Source organism: Coregonus clupeaformis, unplaced genomic scaffold (assembly GCF_020615455.1).
Source record: "Coregonus clupeaformis isolate EN_2021a unplaced genomic scaffold, ASM2061545v1 scaf0087, whole genome shotgun sequence".
Lineage (NCBI taxonomy): Eukaryota > Metazoa > Chordata > Actinopteri > Salmoniformes > Salmonidae > Coregonus > Coregonus clupeaformis.
In genome coordinates this window covers 166,675-191,633 of record NW_025533542.1, presented here as the reverse complement: position 1 = coordinate 191,633, position 24,959 = coordinate 166,675, and the positions used below count along the sequence as shown (strand labels likewise).

At 45.4% G+C, this 24,959-nt stretch overlaps 2 protein-coding genes across 5 annotated transcripts; one reads left to right on the top strand and one right to left on the bottom strand.

The window, feature by feature from the left end:
- Positions 1-1,056: 1,056 nt before the first annotated feature.
- Positions 1,057-22,155, top strand: LOC123483353 (mesothelin-like protein). The gene is made up of 13 exons (XM_045213185.1): positions 1,057-1,063; positions 1,405-1,490; positions 1,786-1,915; positions 2,805-2,995; positions 6,960-7,050; positions 7,195-7,330; positions 12,017-12,207; positions 13,110-13,271; positions 13,362-13,498; positions 14,613-14,746; positions 19,822-19,916; positions 20,409-20,703; positions 21,020-22,155. Exons 2-13 carry the CDS (start codon positions 1,414-1,416, stop codon positions 21,106-21,108), a joined length of 1,728 nt encoding a protein of 575 aa, XP_045069120.1. The 5' UTR covers positions 1,057-1,063; positions 1,405-1,413; the 3' UTR covers positions 21,109-22,155.
- An 88-nt stretch (positions 22,156-22,243) lies between these two features.
- LOC121564176 (lipopolysaccharide-induced tumor necrosis factor-alpha factor homolog) lies at positions 22,244-24,721 on the bottom strand. Of its 4 annotated transcripts, none has more exons than XM_041875656.2 (4): positions 24,450-24,721; positions 24,165-24,215; positions 23,825-23,957; positions 22,244-22,814 (listed from the first exon to the last, which is right to left on the bottom strand). In XM_041875656.2, the coding sequence occupies exons 2-4, from the start codon at positions 24,208-24,210 to the stop codon at positions 22,706-22,708; spliced, it is 288 nt and encodes a 95-aa protein (XP_041731590.1). In that variant the 5' UTR covers positions 24,211-24,215; positions 24,450-24,721; the 3' UTR covers positions 22,244-22,705. The 4 variants fall into 4 exon arrangements, with proteins under 4 accessions (XP_041731590.1, XP_041731591.1, XP_045069121.1 ...); XM_041875657.2 differs by having other exon boundaries at positions 24,186-24,215; XM_045213186.1 differs by having other exon boundaries at positions 24,165-24,721.
- Between the last annotated feature and the right edge of the window lie 238 nt (positions 24,722-24,959).

Sequence of the window (24,959 nt, the reverse complement as noted above, 5' to 3'; positions counted from 1 at the left end):
TGGGATTTAACAACTCTGACAAGTGAGTCTGGAACCAACTACACAGCATGATGTACGGTGTATATATAGAACCAGGAACTGTCATGTGGGCTTGTTGACTGTGTCTCTGTGCAGTCTGTCATCGGTTTAATGCTTGTTTTATTCTTTATTTATTTTCATGATTGTGTGTGCGTGTGCGTGTGCGTGTGCGTGTACGTGTGCGTGTGCGTGTGTGTGTGTGTCCAGGTTGTCGTCCAGCGTGCTCCAGGGCTTCACCTGCACTAGAGTGACTGATATGACCAGAACCAAGATCAAGAACCTGGTGAAGGCCTGCAGGAGGAAGGGCAACAACAGGGTCGTACTGAGAGAGACTCAGGTCAGATATCTGTTGTTGTTGTTGTTGTTTTCGTACTGAGAGAGACTCAGGTCAGATATCTGTTGTTGTTTTCGTACTGAGAGAGACTCAGGTCAGATATCTGTTGTTGTTGTTGTTGTTTTCGTACTGAGAGAGACTCAGGTCAGATATCTGTTGTTGTTGTTTTCGTACTGAGAGAGACTCAGGTCAGATACCTGTTGTTGTTGTTGTTTTCGTACTGAGAGAGACTCAGGTCAGATATCTGTTGTTGTTGTTGTTGATTTCGTACTGAGAGAGACTCAGGTCAGATATCTGTTGTTGTTTTCGTACTGAGAGAGACTCAGGTCAGATATCTGTTGTTGTTGTTGTTGTTTTCGTACTGAGAGAGACTCAGGTCAGATATCTGTTGTTGTTGTTTTCGTACTGAGAGAGACTCAGGTCAGATACCTGTTGTTGTTGTTTTCGTACTGAGAGAGACTCAGGTCAGATATCTGTTGTTGTTGTTGTTGTTTTCGTACTGAGAGAGACTCAGGTCAGATATCTGTTGTTGTTGTTGTTGTTTTCGTACTGAGAGAGACTCAGGTCAGATATCTGTTGTTGTTGTTGTTGTTTTCGTACTGAGAGAGACTCAGGTCAGATATCTGTTGTTGTTGTTATTGTTTTCGTACTGAGAGAGACTCAAGTCAGATATCTGTTGTTGTTGTTGTTTTCGTACTGAGAGAGACTCAGGTCAGATATCTGTTGTTGTTGTTGTTTTCGTACTGAGAGAGACTCAGGTCAGATATCTGTTGTTGTTGTTGTTTTCGTACTGAGAGAGACTCAGGTCAGATATCTGTTGTTGTTGTTTTCGTACTGAGAGAGACTCAGGTCAGATATCTGTTGTTGTTGTTGTTGTTGTTGTCGTACTCAGGTCAGCCTCTCGCACCAAGCTTAATACCAGCTGTTGTTGTTGTTGTTGAGCTCGGTGTTGTGGGATTCCAGCAATTGTTTGAGAAGTCAGCATGCAAGGGATTATTAATTTAATAAATATTAATAATAATAATATTATTATATGTTTGCGTGACCCACAGTTGACCTGCATGTACAACTACATCAAGGTTGAGTCGGATGTTACTAGCTACAACCTCTACCCTCCTGACATGCTGCTTTACTACGAGTGAGTACCGCATGTCATGTATTCAATCAATCAATCAATACATTAATCAAAGCAAATACTGTTAGACAGTCTCTCTCTTTTTCTGTTTACTGATAATTACAACTGGTTAATGAAGTTACTGATGAATAAAACTGGTTAATGAAGTTACTGATGAATAAAACTGGTTAATTAAGTTTCTGATGAATAAAACTAGTTAATTGAGTTACTGATTAATAAAACGGGTTAATTAAGTTAATGATGATATTTGTTTATATATGTTCTATTAATATGAATGCGTTGTATTTCATGTGTGCAGCTACAGTAAGGTTTCTCAGGACACCTGTAGGCTGTACTTCAGTGAGCTGGGAGACGCAGACTTCTCAGTGTTCTCCGAAGCTCTCAGCTTCAAACGCACAGCCCTGGTTGACAATGCCATGACCTGCCTGGTGAGTCACACACCGTCACACACAACACGGACGTGGCCCAAACGACACCCTTTTCCCTTAATAGTGCACTACTTTTTGACCGGGGCCCACTGGTCTCTGGTCAAAAGTAGTGCGCTATAAAGCCCCGTCCTGCAAGGCGATAAAGGCAGATTGAAGCTCTGAAAGAGCCTGGTTAACCCTGGGGGGGGGGGGGCAATAGCATCCACAACAGTGTCATCTGCATACGTGTGTGTAAAAAAAATAAAAAGATGTAGAGACCAATAGTGTTTATGTTAACAGTAAAAAGTACTGGACCTAAGATCGACCCCTGTGGGACACCTTTGGTAATATCAAGGAAACCTGACTTAACACCATCAGAAAATATACATTGTGTCCTGTCTGTCAGGTAATTTTTTTGCCAATCACATGATGCTTGATCCATGCCGGCTTAAGACAATCTTTGAATCAGTGACGAGTGGTCAACTGTCTCGAGGGCCTTCCATAGGTCAATAAACAGGACAGAGCTGTGCTTTTCCCTTCCCATACCTTTTACCACGTCAACACTTTTTTGGTTACTACATGATTCCATATGTGTTATTTCATAGTTTTGATGTCTTCACTATTATTCTACAATGTAGAAAATAGTACAAAATGAAGAAAAACCCTTGAATGAGTAGGTGTGTCCAAAACCTTTGGTATTGTATAATGACAATATATAAATGCGCTTGATGTGAAGTTACATTTGATGCCATCTGATTGGAAGTCATGTGATCAAATCAAATTTTATTGGTCACATACATATAGTTAGCAGATGTTATTGCGGGTGTAGCGAAATGCTTGTGTTCCTAGCTCCAACGGTGCAGTAATATCTACCAATTCAGTGCTGTGTTGTGTCTATCTGTCCCTGCAGGGAATCAGCGGCAAGCTTCTGACCAACGACAGTCTGCAGGTCCTAGGTAACATGGTGTGTGTTCTGGACGGTTCCTACATCCAGAACTCTGACCAGCTCATCCTGCAGAAACTACAGAACTGTAATGACCTCACCGACGGACAGGTGGCTGCCATAGAAACGCTGTTGACGTCTGGGAACACACAGTACGGGTACGTCAACGTGGAAACATGGAAACAGTCAACAATAAACAAACGCATCTGACTGACTGGCTGGGCTGAAACTAACTGACTGACTGGCTGGGCTGGGCTGAAACTAACTGACTGACTGGCTGGGCTGGGCTGAAACTAACTGACTGACTGGCTGGGCTGGGCTGAAACTGACTGACTGACTGGCTGGACTGGGCTGAAACTAACTGACTGACTGGGCTGGGCTGAAACTAACTGACTGACTGGCTGGACTGGGCTGAAACTGACTGACTGACTGGCTGGACTGGGCTGAAACTAACTGACTGACTGGCTGGGCTGGGCTGAAACTGACTGACTGACTGGCTGGACTGGGCTGAAACTAACTGACTGACTGGCTGGGCTGGGCTGAAACTAACTGACTGACTGGCTGGACTGGGCTGAAACTGACTGACTGACTGGCTGGACTGGGCTGAAACTAACTGACTGACTGGCTGGGCTGGGCTGAAACTGACTGACTGACTGGCTGGACTGGGCTGAAACTAACTGACTGACTGGCTGGGCTGGGCTGAAACTAACTGACTGACTGGCTGGGCTGGGCTGAAACTGACTGACTGACTGGCTGGACTGAAACTAACTGACTGACTGACTGACTGACTGGCTGGGCTGAAACTGACTGACTGACTGACTGGCTGGGCTGCAACTGACTGACTGACTGGCTGGGCTGAAACTGACTGACTGACTGACTGGCTGGGCTGAAACTGACTGACTGACTGACTGGCTGGGCTGCAACTGACTGACTGACTGGCTGGGCTGAAACTGACTGACTGACTGGCTGGGCTGAAACTAACTGACTGACTGGCTGGGCTGAAACTGACTGACTGACTGGGCTGAAACTGTCTGACTGACTGGGCTGAAACTGACTGACTGACTGACTGGGCTGAAACTGACTGACTGACTGACTGGGCTGAAACTGACTGACTGACTGGGCTGAAACTGACTGTCTGACTGACTGGGCTGAAACTGTCTGACTGACTGGGCTGAAACTGACTGACTGACTGACTGGGCTGAAACTGACTGACTGACTGGGCTGAAACTGACTGACTGGCTGACTGGGCTGAAACTGACTCACTGGGCTGAAACTGACTGACTGACTGACTGACTGGGCTGAAACTGACTGACTGGGCTGAAACTGACTGACTGACTGGCTGGACTGAAACTAACTGACTGACTGGCTGGGCTGAAACTGACTGACTGACTGGGCTGAAACTGACTGACTGGCTGGGCTGAAACTGACTGACTGGCTGACTGGGCTGAAACTGACTGACTGACTGGGTTGAAACTGACTGACTGGCTGACTGGGCTGAAACTGACTCACTGGGCTGAAACTGACTTACTGACTGGGCTGAAACTGACTGACTGACTGACTGGGCTGAAACTGACTGACTGGGCTGAAACTGACTGACTGGGCTGAAACTGACTGACCGATTGACTGACTGACTGGGCTGAAACTGACTGACTGACTGACTGGGCTGAAACTGACTGACTGGGCTGAAACTGACTGACTGGGCTGAAACTGACTGACCGATTGACTGACTGACTGGGCTGAAACTGACTTACTGACTGGGCTGAAACTGACTGACTGACTGACTGGGCTGAAACTGACTGACTGGGCTGAAACTGACTGACTGGGCTGAAACTGACTGACCGATTGACTGACTGACTGGGCTGAAACTGACTGACTGACTGACTGGGCTGAAACTGACTGACTGGGCTGAAACTGACTGACCGATTGACTGACTGACTGGGCTGAAACTGACTTACTGACTGGGCTGAAACTGACTGACTGACTGACTGGGCTGAAACTGACTGACTGGGCTGAAACTGACTGACTGGGCTGAAACTGACTGACCGATTGACTGACTGACTGGGCTGAAACTGACTGACTGACTGACTGGGCTGAAACTGACTGACTGATTGACTGACTGTCTGACTGGGCTGAAACTGACTGACTGGGCTGAAACTGACTGACTGACTGACTGGGCTGAAACTGACTGACTGACTGGGCTGAAACTGACTCACTGGGCTGAAACTGACTGACTGACTGGGCTGAAACTGACTGACTGACTGACTGGGCTGAAACTGACTGACTGGGCTGAAACTGACTGACTGACTGGGCTGAAACTGACTGACTGACTGACTGGGCTGAAACTGACTGACTGACTGACTGACTGTCTGACTGGGCTGAAACTGACTGACTGGGCTGAAACTGACTCACTGGGCTGAAACTGACTTACTGACTGGGCTGAAACTGACTGACTGACTGACTGGGCTGAAACTGACTGACTGGGCTGAAACTGACTGACTGGGCTGAAACTGACTGACCGATTGACTGACTGACTGGGCTGAAACTGACTGACTGACTGGGCTGAAACCCGACTGACTGATTGACTGACTGTCTGACTGGGCTGAAACTGACTGACTGGGCTGAAACTGACTGACTGACTGGGCTGAAACTGACTGACTGACTGACTGGGCTGAAACTGACTGACTGGGCTGAAACTGACTGACTGACTGGGCTGAAACTGACTGACTGACTGACTGGGCTGAAACTGACTGACTGATTGACTGACTGTCTGACTGGGCTGAAACTGACTGACTGGGCTGAAACTGACTCACTGGGCTGAAACTGACTTACTGACTGGGCTGAAACTGACTGACTGACTGACTGGGCTGAAACTGACTGACGGGGCTGAAACTGACTGACTGGGCTGAAACTGACTGACCGATTGACTGACTGACTGGGCTGAAACTGACTGACTGACTGACTGGGCTGAAACTGACTGACTGGGCTGAAACTGACTGACTGGGCTGAAACTGACTGACCGATTGACTGACTGACTGGGCTGAAACTGACTTACTGACTGGGCTGAAACTGACTGACTGACTGACTGGGCTGAAACTGACTGACTGGGCTGAAACTGACTGACCGATTGACTGACTGACTGGGCTGAAACTGACTGACTGACTGACTGGGCTGAAACTGACTGACTGATTGACTGACTGTCTGACTGGGCTGAAACTGACTGACTGGGCTGAAACTGACTGACTGACTGACTGGGCTGAAACTGACTGACTGACTGGGCTGAAACTGACTCACTGGGCTGAAACTGACTGACTGACTGACTGGGCTGAAACTGACTGACTGGGCTGAAACTGACTGACTGACTGGGCTGAAACTGACTGACTGACTGACTGGGCTGAAACTGACTGACTGATTGACTGACTGTCTGACTGGGCTGAAACTGACTGACTGGGCTGAAACTGACTCACTGGGCTGAAACTGACTCACTGGGCTGAAACTGACTTACTGACTGGGCTGAAACTGACTGACTGACTGACTGGGCTGAAACTGACTGACTGGGCTGAAACTGACTGACTGGGCTGAAACTGACTGACCGATTGACTGACTGACTGGGCTGAAACTGACTGACTGACTAACTGGGCTGAAACCCGACTGACTGATTGACTGACTGTCTGACTGGGCTGAAACTGACTGACTGGGCTGAAACTGACTGACTGACTGGGCTGAAACTGACTGACTGACTGGGCTGAAACTGACTGACTGATTGACTGACTGTCTGACTGGGCTGAAACTGACTGACTGACTGACTGACTGGGCTGAAACTGACTGACTGACTGACTGACTGGGCTGAAACTGACTGACTGACTGACTGGGCTGAAACTGACTAACTGAATGACAGGGCTGAAACTGACTAACTGACTGACTGGGCTGAAACTGACTGACTGACTGACTGACTGGGCTGAAACTGCATCTGAAGTTAGGATTGGGCCCTGAAATGTAAACATTATATGTCAGATACACTGATATGTGTGTGTGTGTGTGCGTGGTGTGTGTGTGTGTGTGCGTGGTGTGTGTTTCCTGTCAACAGTATAGTTGAGTGTGTCCTGTGTGTTTCTATGACAACAGACTCCCAGCCACCTGGAACAGACAGACCCTGGACAACCTGGGCATTCTACCTCTCTACCTGACCTCCTCCTTCTACCAGAACTTCTCTAAGGTCACAAACCAGTACACATGGCTGTGTATGGGCATGTGTGCGTGTGTGTCTGTGTGTATGTGTGCGGGTGCATTTGTATGTGTGTGTATGTGTGTGTGCTGTCCATGTGTGTGTGTTTACAGGCTGTGTTGTGTTGTTGTCCAGAAAGTGAAGAGCCAGTTCCTACAGTCATTCCTGAAGGTGTTGAGTCAGAAGGGAACCTCCAGGCAGAAGAAGAGGAGGATGAAGACTGCCATCAGACAATCCATCATCAAACAGTCACAGTCCAAACGCTCCATAGGTGTGTGTGTGTCCACCCTGTACTAATATAACACTACTGTCTGTCTCTCATCAAACAGTCACAGTCCAAACGCTCCATAGGTGTGTGTGTGTCCACCCTGTACTAATATAACACTACTGTCTGTCTCTCATCAAACAGTCACAGTCCAAACGCTCCATAGGTGTGTGTGTGTCCACCCTGTACTAATATAACACTACTGTCTGTCTCTCCTTCCCTCCTCCTGTTGTAGAGGGAATAGCTGTCTGTCTGTATGTCTCTGCCTGCCTGTCTGTCCACAGTGAGGGACTAACAGTACTCTCCTCCTCTCCTAGTGAGTGATTAACAGTACTCTCCTCCTCTCCTAGTGAGTGAATAACAGTACTCTCCTTCTCTCCTAGTGAGTGGATAACAGTACTCTCCTCCCTCTCCTAGTGAGTGAATAACAGTACTCACCTCATCTCTCAGTGCGTGAATAACAGTACTCTCCTCCCTCTCCTAGTGAGTGAATAACAGTACTCTCCTTCTCTCCTAGTGAGTGAATAACAGTACTCTCCTCCCTCTCCTAGTGAGTGGATAACAGTACTCTCCTCATCTCCTAGTGAGTGAATAACAGTACTCTCCTTCTCTCCTAGTGAGTGAATAACAGTACTCTCCTCCTCTCCTAGTGAGTGATTAACAGTACTCTCCTCCTCTCCTAGTGAGTGAATAACAGTACTTTCCTCTCTCTCCTAGTGAGTGAATAACAGTAATCTCCTCCCTCTCCTACTGAGTGAATAACAGTACTCTCCTCCTCTCCTAGTGAGTGATTAACAGGACTCTCCTCCTCTCCTAGTGAGGGAATAACAGTACTCTCCTCCTCTCCTAGTGAGGGAATAACAGTACTCTCCTCCTCTCCTAGTGAGTGAATAACAGTACTCTCCTCCTCTCCTAGTGAGTGAATAACAGTACTCTCCTCCTCTCCTAGTGAGTGATTAACAGTACTCTCCTCCTCTCCTAGTGAGGGAATAACAGTACTCTCCTCCTCTCCTAGTGAGTGAATAACAGTACTCTCCTCCCTCTCCTACTGAGTGAATAACAGTACTCTCCTCCTCTCCTAGTGAGTGAATAACAGTACTCTCCTCATCTCATATTGAGTGAATAACAGTACTCTCCTCCCTCTCTCAGTGAGGGAATAACAGTACTCTCCTCCCTCTACTAGTGAGGGAATAACAGTACTCTCCTCCCTCTCCTAGTGAGTGAATAACAGTACTCTCCTCCCTCTCCTAGTGAGTGAATAACAGTACTCTCCTCCCTCTCCTAGTGAGTGAATAACAGTACTCTCCTCCCTCTCTCAGTGAGTGAATAACAGTACTCTCCTGCTCTCCTAGTGAGTGAATAACAGTACTCTCCACCCTCTCCTAGTGAGTGACTAACAGTAATCTCCTCCCTCTCCTAGTGAGTGAATAACAGTACTCTCCTCCCTCTCCTAGTGAGTGAATAACAGTACTCTCCTCCTCTCCTAGTGAGTGAATAACAGTACTCTCCTCATCTCATATTGAGTGAATAACAGTACTCTCCTCCCTCTCTCGGTGAGTGAATAACAGTACTCTCCTCCCTCTCTCAGTGAGGGAATAACAGTACTCTCCAACCCTCTACTAGTAAGGGAATAACAGTACTCTCCTCCCTCTCTCGGTGAGGGAATAACAGTACTCTCCTCCCTCTCCTCGGTGAGTGAATAACAGTACTCTCCTCCCTCTCCATCGGTGAGTGAATAACAGTACTCTCCTCCCTCTCTCGGTGAGTGAATAACAGTACTCTCCTCCCTCTCTCGGTGAGGGAATAACAGTACTCTCCTCCTCTCTCGGTGAGGGAATAACAGTACTCTCCAACCCTCTACTAGTGAAGGAATAACAGTACTCTCCTCCCTCTCTCGGTGAGGGAATAACAGTACTCTCCAACCCTCTCCTAGTGAGTGAATAACAGTACTCTCCAACCCTCTCCTAGTGAGTGAATAACAGTACTCTCCAACCCTCTACTAGTGAGGGAATAACAGTACTCTCCTCCCTCTCTCGGTGAGGGAATAACAGTACTCTCCAACCCTCTACTAGTGAGGGAATAACAGTACTCTCCTCCTCTCCATGTGAGTGAATAACAGTACTCTCCAACCCTCTACTAGTGAGGGAATAACAGTACTCTCCAACCCTCTACTAGTGAGGGAATAACAGTACTCTCCAACCCTCTCCTAGTGAGTGAATAACAGTACTCTCCAACCCTCTCCTAGTGAGTGAATAACAGTACTCTCCAACCCTCTCCTAGTGAGTGAATAACAGTACTCTCCAACCCTCTACTAGTGAAGGAATAACAGTACTCTCCAACCCTCTACTAGTGAAGGAATAACAGTACTCTCCAACCCTCTCCTAGTGAAGGAATAACAGTACTCTCCAACCCTCTACTAGTGAAGGAATAACAGTACTCTCCAACCCTCTACTAGTAAGGGAATAACAGTACTCTCCTCCTCTCCTAGTGAGTGAATAACAGTACTCTCCAACCCTCTACTAGTGAAGGAATAACAGTACTCTCCAACCCTCTACTAGTAAGGGAATAACAGTACTCTCCTCCCTCTCCCAGTGAGTGAATAACAGTACTCTCCTCCCTCTACTAGTGAAGGAATAACAGTACTCTCCAACCCTCTCCTAGTGAGGGAATAACAGTACTCTCCTCCTCTCCTAGTGAGTGAATAACAGTACTCTCCTCCCTCTCTCGGTGAGGGAATAACAGTACTCTCCTCCCTCTCTCGGTGAGGGAATAACAGTACTCTCCAACCCTCTACTAGTAAGGGAATAACAGTACTCTCCTCCCTCTCTCGGTGAGGGAATAACAGTACTCTCCAACCCTCTACTAGTAAGGGAATAACAGTACTCTCCTCCCTCTCTCGGTGAGTGAATAACAGTACTCTCCTCCCTCTCTCGGTGAGGGAATAACAGTACTCTCCTCCTCTCCTAGTGAGTGAATAACAGTACTCTCCAACCCTCTACTAGTAAGGGAATAACAGTACTCTCCTCCTCTCCTAGTGAGTGAATAACAGTACTCTCCAACCCTCTACTAGTAAGGGAATAACAGTACTCTCCTCCCTCTCTCGGTGAGTGAATAACAGTACTCTCCTCCCTCTCTCGGTGAGGGAATAACAGTACTCTCCTCCTCTCCTAGTGAGTGAATAACAGTACTCTCCTCCTCTCCTAGTGAGGGAATAACAGTACTCTCCTCCCTCTCTCGGTGAGTGAATAACAGTACTCTCCTCCCTCTCTCGGTGAGTGAATAACAGTACTCTCCAACCCTCTACTAGTGAAGGAATAACAGTACTCTCCTCCCTCTCTCGGTGAGGGAATAACAGTACTCTCCAACCCTCTACTAGTAAGGGAATAACAGTACTCTCCTCCCTCTCTCGGTGAGTGAATAACAGTACTCTCCTCCCTCTACTAGTAAGGGAATAACAGTACTCTCCTCCTCTCCTAGTGAGTGAATAACAGTACTCTCCAACCCTCTACTAGTAAGGGAATAACAGTACTCTCCTCCCTCTCTCGGTGAGTGAATAACAGTACTCTCCTCCCTCTCTCGGTGAGGGAATAACAGTACTCTCCTCCTCTCCTAGTGAGTGAATAACAGTACTCTCCTCCTCTCCTAGTGAGTGAATAACAGTACTCTCCTCCTCTCCTAGTGAGTGAATAACAGTACTCTCCTCCCTCTCTCGGTGAAGGAATAACAGTACTCTCCTCCTCTCCTAGTGAGGGAATAACAGTACTCTCCTCCCTCTCTCGGTGAGGGAATAACAGTACTCTCCTCCTCTCCTAGTGAGTGAATAACAGTACTCTCCTCCTCTCCTAGTGAGGGAATAACAGTACTCTCCTCCCTCTCTCGGTGAGTGAATAACAGTACTCTCCTCCCTCTCTCGGTGAGGGAATAACAGTACTCTCCTCCTCTCCTAGTGAGTGAATAACAGTACTCTCCTCCTCTCCTAGTGAGGGAATAACAGTACTCTCCTCCCTCTCTCGGTGAGTGAATAACAGTACTCTCCTCCCTCTCTCGGTGAGGGAATAACAGTACTCTCCTCCTCTCATAGTGAGTGAATAACAGTACTCTCCAACCCTCTACTAGTGAAGGAATAACAGTACTCTCCTCCCTCTCTCGGTGAGGGAATAACAGTACTCTCCTCCCTCTCTCAGTGAGTGAATAACAGTACTCTCCTCCCTCTCCTAGTGAGGGAATAACAGTACTCTCCTCCCTCTCCTAGTGAGGGAATAACAGTACTCTCCTCCCTCTCCTAGTGAGGGAATAACAGTACTCTCCTCCCTCTCTCAGTGAGTGAATAACAGTACTCTCCTCCCTCTCCTAGTGAGGGAATAACAGTACTCTCAACCCTCTACTAGTGAGTGAATAACAGTACTCTCCTCCCTCTCCTCGGTGAGGGAATAACAGTACTCTCCTCCCTCTCTCAGTGAGTGAATAACAGTACTCTCCTCCTCTCCTAGTGAGGGAATAACAGTACTCTCCTCCCTCTCCTAGTGAGTGAATAACAGTACTCTCCTCCTCTCCTAGTGAGTGAATAACAGTACTCTCCTCCCTCTCTCAGTGAGTGAATAACAGTACTCTCCTCCCTCTCCTAGTGAGGGAATAACAGTACTCTCCTCCCTCTCCTAGTGAGGGAATAACAGTACTCTCCTCCTCTCCTAGGGAGTGAATGCATTGTGGGAGAGATCACTCAGGTGACGATCAGTGAGAATACGTTCCCCTTCAACTACGAGACCGTGACCATGTTCAACTGCTGCCTGACGGCCAAGACAGTCAATGACAACCTGGACGCCATCACTGCCAAGGTGGACGACCAGGAATACCTTAAAGTTGTCCTGGCGAGACTCAGAGAGGTACTGTACGCTTTAAGACAAAACTTGGGGACTAAGAGTCAGAATCAACTTTATTCGCCAAGTACATTTACACATAGTCAGAATGTTACTTGGTGATATGGTGCTGCTAGTGATAGACAACATTTAGAGACAGAATACAGACAGAGGAGTTTACACAAAGTGAACTTACATTATATACAAATAGGTAGGTTGAACATAGATGACTGGTGACTATTTTTTTACTGACTTAGTAGTGTCGCTTGATTCACATGCACGGTACACACACAAACCATTTGACCTTATATGAATGCATTTCTCATTACATTTGACCTTATGTGAATGCATTTATCATTACATCTGACCTTTATGTGAATGCATTCATCATTACATCTGATCTTTATATGAATGCATTTATCATTACATCTGACCTTTATATGAATGCATTCATCATTACATCTGACCTTATATGAATGCATTCATCATTACATCTGACCTTTATATGAATGCATTTATCATTACATCTGACCTTTATATGAATGCATTCATCATTACATCTGACCTTTATATGAATGCATTTATCATTACATCTGACCTTATATGAATGCATTCATCATTACATCTGACCTTATATGAATGCATTCATCATTACATCTGACCTTTATATGAATGCATTTATCATTACATCTGACCTTATATGAATGCATTCATCATTACATCTGACCTTATATGAATGCATTCATCATTACATCTGACCTTATATGAATGCATTTATCATTCCATCTGACCTTATATGAATGCATTTATCATTCCATCTGATTAACAGAGCGAATGTACAGTCAGTATGACACGGGTGTTATGAAGCTTTCTACTCCTGTTACATTATGTGTGACTGTACTTCCTGTTTCCTGTGTTCTGCCCATCAGGCCTACTCTGCGTACTCCACCATCCCAGAAGTGAAGGTGCAGGTTCTAGGGCCGGCGTCACGCGTCGCCACTAATGCTGACATCACCATGTGGAACATCACCAAGATCGACACGCTGTCAGCTCTGATGGACTCCTCCAATGGAAACTGGGATGCTGCCATGGTAACCAGATCGATCTATCTGTCTATCAATTGATTAACCAATAAATCAATAAATCGGCCATTTACCAATCTATTCATGACCCCCATATAGGCGCAGGCCATCATCAGTAAGTACCTGAGGAACTCGGGAAATACTCTGGGCAGTGCAGAGCTCAACGCCATCGGAGGACCCATCCTGTGTTCACTAGACACCAGCCTCCTGAAGACCATTACACAGAGTAGCCTGAGGTAAGACAGAGCGGAGGACCCAACCTGTGTTCACTAGACACCAGCCTCCTGAAGACCATTACACAGAGTAGCCTGAGGTAAGACAGAGCGGAGGACCCAACCTGTGTTCACTAGACACCAGCCTCCTGAAGACCATTACACAGAGTAGCCTGAGGTAAGACAGAGAGGAGGACCCAACCTGTGTTCATTAGACACCAGCCTCCTGAAGACCATTACACAGAGTAGCCTGAGGTAAGACAGAGCGGAGGACCCAACCTGTGTTCACTAGACACCAGCCTCCTGAAGACCATTACACAGAGTAGCCTGAGGTAAGACAGAGCGGAGGACCCAACCTGTGACCACTAGACACCAGCCTCCTGAAGACCATTACACAGAGTAGCCTGAGGTAAGACAGAGCGGAGGACCCAACCTGTGACCACTAGACACCAGCCTCCTGAAGACCATTACACAGAGTAGCCTGAGGTAAGACAGAGCGGAGGACCCAACCTGTGATCACTAGACACCAGCCTCCTGAAGACCATTACACGGTAATGTAATAGTAATAGCTGTTAACCTTATTACTAAGATGGGTAACACAGCTAAAATGTCCCATTGGAAAACATGTAACACTTAGCCACTATGCTAACACTAGCTTGCCAGCATCCTCAAGACCATTACTACAGAGGAGCCTAAGGTAAGAGACAGAGGCTCCTCCCCTCCCCGTTACCATGGACACACCACAGCAGCTTATTTAGAACAGTCAAGGGGAGGGAGATGACAGCTGCATTTCAGTTATATTGGATCATGGAGCTGCTGGTTTCAATTTGTTTTCAATGGCACACTGTTGGAATTTTTCAAAATGGAAACTCATGACCTATTTTGCAGTTTGATTCTTTACTCAGATGTCATAGACTGTTACTGTATGGGCTATTTTAGGAGATGGCTTGAGATGAATTGACAGCCTTTTATTCAACCTTCAGATGTTTCTACTGTACTGCCTTACTTACCTATAGTGTTTTGACTAGTGTTTTATCCTGATCTACAGTATGAGGAACAACAAGAGGGTTGTGTTGACGTGTGATGTGTGTTATCCTGCTTGTCAACAATAAGAGGGTTGTGTTTAACCCTGTTGCAGTAATGCCAATGCCCTGACGGTGACCAACTGCACCATAGAGAAGAAGAGAGCGCTGTTCACCATCGCTGAAGGAGCCTTCCAGAGCCGTAGTACTGTCTCTGCCACCTCCTACCAGCTAACACAGCCATACATAGGTACCTCTACCTCCTACCAGCTAACACAGCCATACATAGGTACCTCTACCTCCTACCAGCTAACACAGCCATACATAGGTACCTCTACCTCCTACCAGCTAACACAGCCATACATAGGTACCTCTACCTCCTACCAGCTAACACAGCCATACATAGGTACCTCTACCTCCTACCAGCTAACACAGCCATACATAGGTACCTCTACCTCCTACCAGCTAACACAGCCATACATAGGTACCTCTACCTCCTACCAGCTAACACAGCCATACATAGGTACCTCTACCTCCTACCAGCTAACACAGCCATACATAGGTACCTCTACCTCCTACCAGCTAACACAGCCATACATAGGTACCTCTACCTCCTACCAGCTAACACAGCCATACATACATATCTCTACCTCCTACCAGCTAACACAGCCATACATAGGTACCTCTACCTCCTACCAGCTAACACAGCCATACATACAGTCCCCTCCTGAATTTTTGACACCCTGGGTAAATATGAACAAAAAAAAGTCTTTGTTGTTTATCAGCTTGAGCTTACACTCAGAATATCATATGAATCTAACCTTTAATTGAGTTAAAATTGTTCAAAGAAAAAATCATCATCATCAAGAAATAATTATTTTATTCAAAAACATGCATGTCACAATTATTGGCACCCCTGCGTTTAGTACTTTGTGCACCCTCCCTTTGATAACAGCTCTGAGCCGTCTCCTATAATGTTTGATGAGGTGGGAGAATCAAATCAAATCCAATCCAATTGTATTTGTCACATGCGCCGAATACAACAGGTGTAGACCTTACAGTGAAATCCTTACTTACAAGCCCTTAACCAACAATGCAGTTTTAAGAAAGAATACCACCATTTTTTATTTTTTTAAAGAATTGCACTAAAATATACTCTAGTAAATAAAAGTAACAAATAATTAAAGAGCAGCAGTAAAAATAACAATAGCAAGGATATATACAGGGGGTACCGGTACCGAGTCAATGTGCGGGGGCACCGGTTAGTCAAGGTAATTTAGGTAATATATACATGTAGGTAGAGTTATTAAAGTGACTATGCATAGATAATAAACAGGGGGGGGCAATGCAAATAGTCTGGGTAGCCATTTGATTAGATGTTCAGGAGTCTTATGGCTTGGGGGTAGAAGCTGTTTAGAAGCCTCTTGGACCTAGACTTGGCGCTCCGGTACCGCTTGCCGTGCGGTAGCAGAGAGAACAGTCTATGACTAGGGTGGCTGGAGTCTTTGACAATTTTTAGGGCCTTCCTCTGACACCGCCTGGTATAGAGGTCTTGGATGGCAGGAAGCTTGGCCCCAGTAATGTACTGGGCCGTACGCACTACCCTCTGTAGTGCCTTGCGGTCGGAGGCCGAGCAGTTACCATACCAGGCAGTGATGCAACCAGTCAGAATCCTCTCGATGGTGCAGCTGTAGAACCTTTTGAGGATCTGAGGACCCATGCCAAATCTTTTCAGTCTCCTTAGGTTTTGTTGTGCCCTCTTCAGGACTGTCTTGGAGTGCTTGGACCATGTTAGTTTGTTGGTGATGTGGACACCAAGGAAGTTGAAGCTCTCAACCTGCTCCACTACAGCCCCGTCGATGAGAATGGGGGCATGCTCGGTCCTCTTCTTTTTCCTGTAGTCCACAATCATCTCCTTTGTCTTGATCACGCTGAGGGAGAGGTTGTTGTCCTGGCACCATACGGCCGGGTCTCTGACTTACTTCCTATAGGCTGTCTCGTCGTTGTCGGTGATCAGGCCTACCACTGTTGTGTCATCGGCAAACTTAATGATAGTGTTGGAGTCGTGCCTGGCCATGCAGTCATGAGTGAACAGGGAGTAAAGGAGGGGACTGAGCACGTACCCCTGAGGGGCCCCTGTGTTGACGATCAGCATGGCGGATGTGTTGTTACCTACCCTTACCACCTGGGGGCGGCCCGTCAGGAAGGCCAGGATCCAGTTGCAGAGGGAGGTGTTTAGTCCCAGGGTCCTTAGCTTAGTGATGAGCTTTGAGGGCACTATGGCTGTGCTTCCCTTTGTAATCCAGGCTATGTCGTAGCCGGCCGCGACCGGGAGACCCATGGGACGGCGCACAATTGGCCCAGCGTCGTCCAGAGTAGGGAAGGGAATGGCCGGCAGGGATGTAGCTCAGTTGGTAGAGCATGGCGTTTGCAATGCCAGGGTTGTGGGTTCGATTCCCACGGGGGGCCAGTATGATTATTATTATTTTTTTATAATGTATGCACTCAAACTGTAAGTCGCTCTGGATAAGAGCGTCTGCTAAATGACTAAAATGTAAATGTAAATATAGTCTGTAATAGTTTGCAAGCCCTGCCACATCCGACGAGCGTCAGAGCCGGTGTAGTACGATTCGATCTTAGTCCTGTATTGACGCTTTGCCTATTTGATGGTTCGTCGGAGGGCATAGCGGGTTTTCTTATAAACTTCCGGGTTAGAGTCCCGCTCCTTGAAAGCGTTAGCTCTACCCTTTAGCACAGTGCGGATATTGCCTGTAATCCATGGCTTCTGGTTGGGGTATGTACGTACAGTCACTGTGGGGATGACGTCATCGATGCACTTATTGATGAAGCCAGTGACTGATGTGGTGTACTCCTCAATGTCATCGGAAGAATCCCGGAACATATTCCAGTCTGTGCTAGCGAAACAGTCCTGTAGCTTAGCATCTGCTTCATCTGACCACTTTTTTATTGACTGAGTCACTGGTGCTTCCTGCTTTAGTTTTTGCTTGTAAGCAGGAATCAGAAGGATATAATTTTTCTCCCCCTGGTTGCACATTTAACATGCTGGTAGAAATGAGGTAAAACGGATTTAAGTTTCCCTGCAGAACACACCCTCCCTCTGCCAAGATAACAGCTCTGAGTCGTCTCCTATAATGTTTGATGGGGTGGGAGAACACACCCTCCCTTTGCCAAGATAACAGCTCTGAGTCGTTTCCTAGAATGTTTGATGAAGTGGGAGAACACATAGGAAGGGATTTGAGACCATTCCTCCATACAGAAACTCTCCAGATCCTTCAGAGTCCTTGGTCCTCACTTGTGGACTCTCTTCTTCAGCTCACCCCACAGGTTTTCACTGGGGTTTAGGTCAGGGGACTGGGATGGCCATTGCAAAAAAGCTTGATTCTATGGTCAGTGAACCATTTTGGTGTGGATTTGGAGGTATGCTTTGGATCGTTGTCCTGCTGGAATATCTAACAACGACCCAGTTTTAACCACCTGGCAGAGGCAGACCGGTTTTGACCTAAAATCTTGGAGTCAATGATGCCATGTATCCTAACAAGGTTCCCAGGGCCTTTGGAAGTAAAACAGCCCCACAACTTCACAGATCCACCACCATACTTCAGATCCACCACCATACAGTGGGGATTAGATTATTTTCAGCATGACCATGGCTCTTTTTACGTCAAACCCACCTCTGGTGTTTATTGCCAAAAACCTCTATTTTAGTCTCATCAGAGTTCTAATGACATTTAGCAAACTCCAGGTGCTTAAGTTTGTGGTTTGGTGACAGCAGAGGCTTTCTTCTGGCAAATAACTTGTTGGCATGGAGGTGGCGTCTAATTGTAGTTTTGGAGACTTGGTGACCCCAAGATGTAACTAACTTCTGCAAATCTCTGACTGTGATCCTTGGAGATTTTTTTGCCACTTGAACCATCCTTCTCACTGTGCGTGGGGGCAAAATACACCTGCCTCCTCTTCCAGGCAGGTTCATCACAGCTGGTTTAAATATCTTAATTATTGCCCAAATAGTGGAGATGGGTATTTTCAGGCGAGTAGCTATCTTTTTATAGCCATTGCCTGATTTGTAAAGGTCAACAACCTTTTGTCTCATTTAATTTGTGTCTTCTCTGGCCTTTACCATGTTGATGGATGACTAAGAGAGTTTAGCCTGTGTGTCACCTCATATTTATACCCCAGCAAAACAGGAAGTCATGGATGACCACTTAAAGAGTTCCCAAAGACTCAGAATAACTTTTAAAAAGTAAAATCGGAATATACATCAATTAGATGTTGTTCATTTCTAGGGGTGCCAATAATTGTTTTTTAATAAATTAATTATGTATTGATGATGATTTTAACTAAATTAAAGGTTAGATTCATATGATATTTGGAGTGTAAGATCAAGCTGATAAACAACAATGACATTTTTTCACCTCCTTTTTTGTTCATATTTACCTGGGGTGTCAATAATTCAGGAGGGCACTGTAGGTACCTCTACCTCCTACCAACTAACAAAGCCATACATAAGTACGTCTCTGTCTCTCTTTCTCTGATTCCATCCATCCATATCTCTCTCTTTCCCTTTCTTCTGCCTGTCCACTAGGTGGTGCTGACTCAGCCTACTCTCTGTCTGTCCACTAGGTGGTGCTGACTCAGCCTACTCTCTGTCTGTCCACTAGGTGGTGCTGACTCAGCCTACTCTCTGTCTGTCCACTAGGTGGCGCTAACTCAGCCTACTCTCTGTCTGTCCACTAGGTGGTGCTAACTCAGCCTACTCTCTGTCTGTCCACTAGGTGGCGCTAACTCAGCCTACTCTCTGCCTGTCCACTAGGTGTTGCTAACTCAGCCTACTCTCTGTCTGTCCACTAGGTGGTGCTAACTCAGCCTACTCTCTGTCTGTCCACTAGGTGGTGCTAACTCAGCCTACTCTCTGTCTGTCCACTAGGTGGTGCTGACTCAGCCTACTCTCTGTCTGTCCACTAGGTGGCGCTAACTCAGCCTACTCTCTGGCTGTCCACTAGGTGGCGCTAACTCAGCCTACTCTCTGTCTGTCCACTAGGTGGCGCTGACTCAGCCTACTCTCTGCCTGTCCACTAGGTGGCGCTGACTCAGCCTACTCTCTGCCTGTCCACTAGGTGGTGCTGACTCAGCCTACTCTCTGTCTGTCCACTAGGTGGCGCTGACTCAGCCTACTCTCTGTCTGTCCACTAGGTGGCGCTGACTCAGCCTACTCTCTGTCTGTCCACTAGGTGGCGCTGACTCAGCCTACTCTCTGTCTGTCCACTAGGTGGTGCTGACTCAGCCTACTCTCTGTCTGTCCACTAGGTGGCGCTAACTCAGCCTACGTCCAGCGTCTGTCCACCTCTAACATCAATATGGACATGGCCACTTTCATCACCCTGGACCCTACTGTTATACAGGTAGGTGTGTGTGTGTGTGTGTGTGTGTGTGTGTGTGTGTGTGTGTGTGTGTGTGTGTGTGTGTGTGTGTGTGTGTGTGTGTGTGTGTGTGTGTGTGTGTGTGTGTGTGTGTGTGTGTGTGTGTGTGTGTGTGTGTGTGTGTGTGTGTGTGTGTGTGTGTGTGTGTGTGTGTGTGTGTGTGTGTGTGTGTGTGTGTGTGTTTTAACTATACTTGTGGGACCAGAAGTCCACACAAGAACATTAAACAAACAAACATTTGACCAACTGGGGACATTTTGTTAGTCCCAACAAGGTCAAATGCTATTTCTAAGGGGTTTAGGGTTGGGAGCTAGGGTTAGTTTTAGGGTTAGGGAAAATAGGATTTTGAAGGGGATTGAATTTTGTGTCCCCCACAAGACTGTGTGTGTGTGTGTTTCTACATCTGTGTGTGTGTGTATACCTCTGTAACTAGTTATCCCCCCTAACCCCCCCCCTCCCCTCCTCCTCCCTCAGACTCTGAGCGTAAGCCAGGTGAGTGGTCTGCTAGGTTCTAACATGCCGGAGCTGAAGAGCTATGCAAACCAGAGCGTGGTCCAAGCCTGGATCACGACCCGTTTCCAGTCTGACCTGGACTCCCTTGGGCTGGGCCTTATTGGGGGCAAGGCCGACCCCACCACGGTTGGTTTGGGCACCATCTTTGTTCCTAGCACCACTGTAGGGGTGGCTGGAGGAGCTGGGTCAGTCACCACCGTGGCTGGAGGGACTGGGTCAGTCACCACCGTGGCTGGAGGAGCTGCTGCTACTACAGGTCCGTGTAACACATTTCTGTTCCTTTTTTTTTCATCGCCGACAACTGTTCCTTTTCATCTATGAAAGCACAGCAGGTTCTCTTTCATTTCTCTGTGATAGTTTGATTATTTGACTGTTTGATTATTAAGCGCTTATAATGTACTGTTTTTGATTAGAGGTTCAGTGAACAATGTTATAATGTACTGTTTCTGATTAGAGGTTCAGTGAACAATGTACTTTATATGATTAGAGGTTCAGTGAACAATGTTATAATGTACTGTTTATGATTAGAGGTTCAGTGAACAATGTTATAATGTGTGTGTGTTCCTGTGTAGCGAGCGGCGGAGCGATCAACAGACCAACGTTCGGCCTCCACCTTCTCCTCACCACTCTGGCCATCGCTATCCTGTACATTCTACACTGATTTAAACACTGATTTAAACACGGATTTCACTGATTTCACGATAGATTTTAGATTTCAGAGCAAGAGAGTTAACTGATTCCATTGGGATCAAGGTGCATTCGGCTCAGACAGGAAAAACATGAGGTAAAGTTCTCAAACAGGAAACAAAAATGTATACTTTTAAAGTCAGTTAGCGCCTTTAGATATTGTAAAAATCACTAAATATAATTATATACTGAACCTATCAAAAGACTATAAAACAATCTAGCACTTTAGTTATTTAAATGTTTATGCTCTGACAACTTCTTCACACCATTTTATTTAAGTGTATTCACTTTGTAACCTGCCACAGTATGTCTGCATGTTCTGTCTTGGTGGTTGGAATGATGTTGGAATGAAGTCTGTTCTGTCTCGGTGGTTGGAATGAAGTCTGTTCTCTCTTGGTGGTTGGAAGGATGTTGGAATGAAGTCTGTTCTGTCTTGGTGGTTGGAATGAAGTCTGTTCTGTCTTGGTGGTTGGAACATTGTTTAAAGATGGCATTTTAGGGCTCTATTCAGTCTGTATCACTGAAATGTAAAGTTCATTCCCTATTGAGCCAACATCTGCAGCGTTTAGCGCGAATGCAGTCTACGCTAATGCGGGAAAATTGCCATTAAATTTAAATCATGATGTAACGCTGAATTTCCGCTATGTGGATTGAATAGAGCCCTTTGTCTTTGCCTTCCGGTGAAAATATGAAAGTATTTTATTAGATGACATAGAAGTCTTGTTGATGATGTCATCTTTCTGGGACAGCCGTTTGTTTTATCAGGGTTAGTATCTACGTACAGTACGCCAACACTTATCTACAGAGAGCCAAAACGCTTTTAAATGTCATGACAACCAACGCCTCTAATGTAGAATGATTCTGTCATTAGAATGTCACTGTGCTTTTGTTCATGTCAGCTCAAACAAATGCTGTCTGTGTTCTCAATGCCTTACCTTTATAACAGTTGCCATTTCATACTAAATATCAGACGTTGAATGTATGATTTATTTAATAAAAACATATATTATTGCACAATCCCCCCCAAAAAGTAGTATTTCATTCATAAAGAAATAAACAGCTACTGAATTAAAAGCTGATACGTTTTTCTACAAATGAAGAACAAAATGTTTAGTACTTGTGATTTTATTGTAATTTTCAGGGCTCAGTTTATTCCTAACAAACCAGTACAGTACTCAATCAGAAAGACTCAGTGCTGCTGCTTCATTGAGAAAATATACCAATATAACTTATAGATCATACAACAACCATCAAAATACAAATTCTATGTTTTCTATTTCTTTCTCACAAATATTTTTGCTGTTGCCAAGGCGACGGTTAATTGCATAACAAGGGACAGGGCAGGATGGGACGGAACACTGTCAACGACAACATTCTGTGACAGTTAAATTGTTATATTCAGTTAGACTAATTTAGTCCTTCAAACACACGGTATGCTGTGCATTTCTACTGGGTGGAAGCTGAGAGAAACAGTCTGTTGTGGAAGAAAAAAACTTGTCTCAGAAGACAAAACACAATGTTGTAGCTAGCTTCCCAAAATACACAGGAGTCTCCTGCCGGTTATTACGCAGTTATAAGCGCTTATAAACCCCCAGGATGGCCTTGCAGGAGGGACACGTGTGCTTGGCATCTTTGAGCCTGTCGAAACAGAAAGGGATGAGACAGCAACCCAGAAAAAACCTGAGGAGAAGGAGAAACAACAACTGTTAGACATTGTATGGAGATGCATCTTAAGACCTAAAAGGGATTTTTTTCTCTCTTAATCACATCACAATTAACTTTTACCAGTTAAATGTAGACACAAATATAATACTTTCTGTATAAAAAATTGTTTCCTGACGGAGGCCTTGAGGCCGATACGTAAAGCTTAATAAAGAGCAGTGATACTATCAAGAGCAGTGATACTATCAAGAGCAGTGATACTATCAAGAGCAGTGTGCGGGTTTCTTATTTTTTCTAATATTATTCAACTGTTACCATGGCACCTGCAACAAAGATAGCTCAGATGTGCGATTTCCTTTTGAATTGTAAAAATGTTTCAAAAATATTGTATTCAAATATGTAAATGAGGCGATATCTCATTAAATACAGTATGTGCATATTGAGCAAATGTATTTAATCCTGGACACTGGATTAAGTCAGCATAAATATTTTGGTTTCATTTTGTTAAGACACTCCAGGACCGGACTTGTCCAGAGCAGATTTTGGATAAATACTTTTTCCATCTTTCTATCTGTAAAATACTAAAGACGTATGTGAAATTCATTTTTGGTGTATTTTTCCAAAGAAAATTGTATCTAGAGTAAACAACATATCAACAATTCCCTCTGGGCAAGTCTGGAGAATATATCTAAGCATAACCTCACACAATTTGGTGAATGCAGATGCTTCTGAAGCTGAGAGAAATGGGTTGGCGTGTGGGAAGAGTCTCACTTTCAGGAAATGGCAGTTAAAGACAAGTACACTGAAATTACACTACCAAAGTCTATTTAGACGCCAAATGCCTATTTAATGAACTAAAAAAATATATAGATTGACATCGAGTTTGACATTTGTATGTTTCTTTTTTGAAAATACTAATATTAATGGACCAAAATACCAACAAATCTCCAAATTGATAAGTAAACGCAAGTCATTTCAGCCTGTGGTGCCTGGCCTTAACCCACAGAGAGTCACACACTTGTACGTACCCACAGAAGAAGAGTCCTCCACAGAAGAGGTATGTGAGGACACCAGAGGAGAAGTCAACCTTAGTGACCACGGTCTGGTGACAGTTAGGACATGTCATCTGGACAGGACTGTCCCCGAACGCACCGATGGCCACTGGAGGAGGGGGGGAAGGGGGGGTAGACAATGTATTTGTTAATTCTTTAATACATTTATTTGTTCATTCATTCATTCCTCCCTCCCTCACAGCATGGTTTCATTAATTTATAAATTCATTCATTAAATTGCGTTCTTCCAACTGTCTGTCCACTGGAAACACATGCTGTTTAACTTCCTTTATAGTTAAACAGAGTTTCACTCAACCCAAAGTACAGTAGGACATACCAACAGGCACCTGGACGTTGGCCATCCTCCCTGAGAGGAAAAAGAACTTGGGTACTTACAAAGAATTCACATAAAGACATTCTACATACTAACGGAACGCTCAACAAATGAAGAGAATGATAGAGAGACAGAGAAAGATGTATGTACTGTCACATGGGTCATTCAAAACTACAAAATAAAAGTATTTTGATAAGCTTAAATATTCATCATTACTTTTCACAATAACACACACACACACACACACATCTCTTATAAAGTACTTACAGATCCGCTGTAAGGGAGAGTCGTCCTGCTCTGCTGGTCCAAAAGGAGTATGTTCCTCAGGCCAGCTTTTCTTTTACTCAGCAACACAGGAGGGTGAACAGAGTCAGTACCCGGACCCGCCTCTCCCACCAAATAGCCTATACTGCTAACTACTCTACCCTGTCCTTGATCTCCCACCAAATAGCCTATCCTGCTAACTACTCTACCCTGCCCTTGATCTCCCACCAAATAGCCTATACTGCTAACTACTCTACCCTGCCCTAATCTTTAATACATTTGCATAAATTACTAAAAACCTGTTTTTGCTTTATCATTATGAGATATTGTGTGTAGATTGATGAGGATCATTTAAAAAAAGAATGACTGTAACGTAACAAAATATGGGAAAAAGTCCAGGGGTCTGAAAACTTTCCGAATGCACAGTACATATCTACCTCCATTACCTCGTACCCCTGCACGCCGACTCGGTACTGGCACCCCGTGTATATAACCATGTTATTACCTCGTACC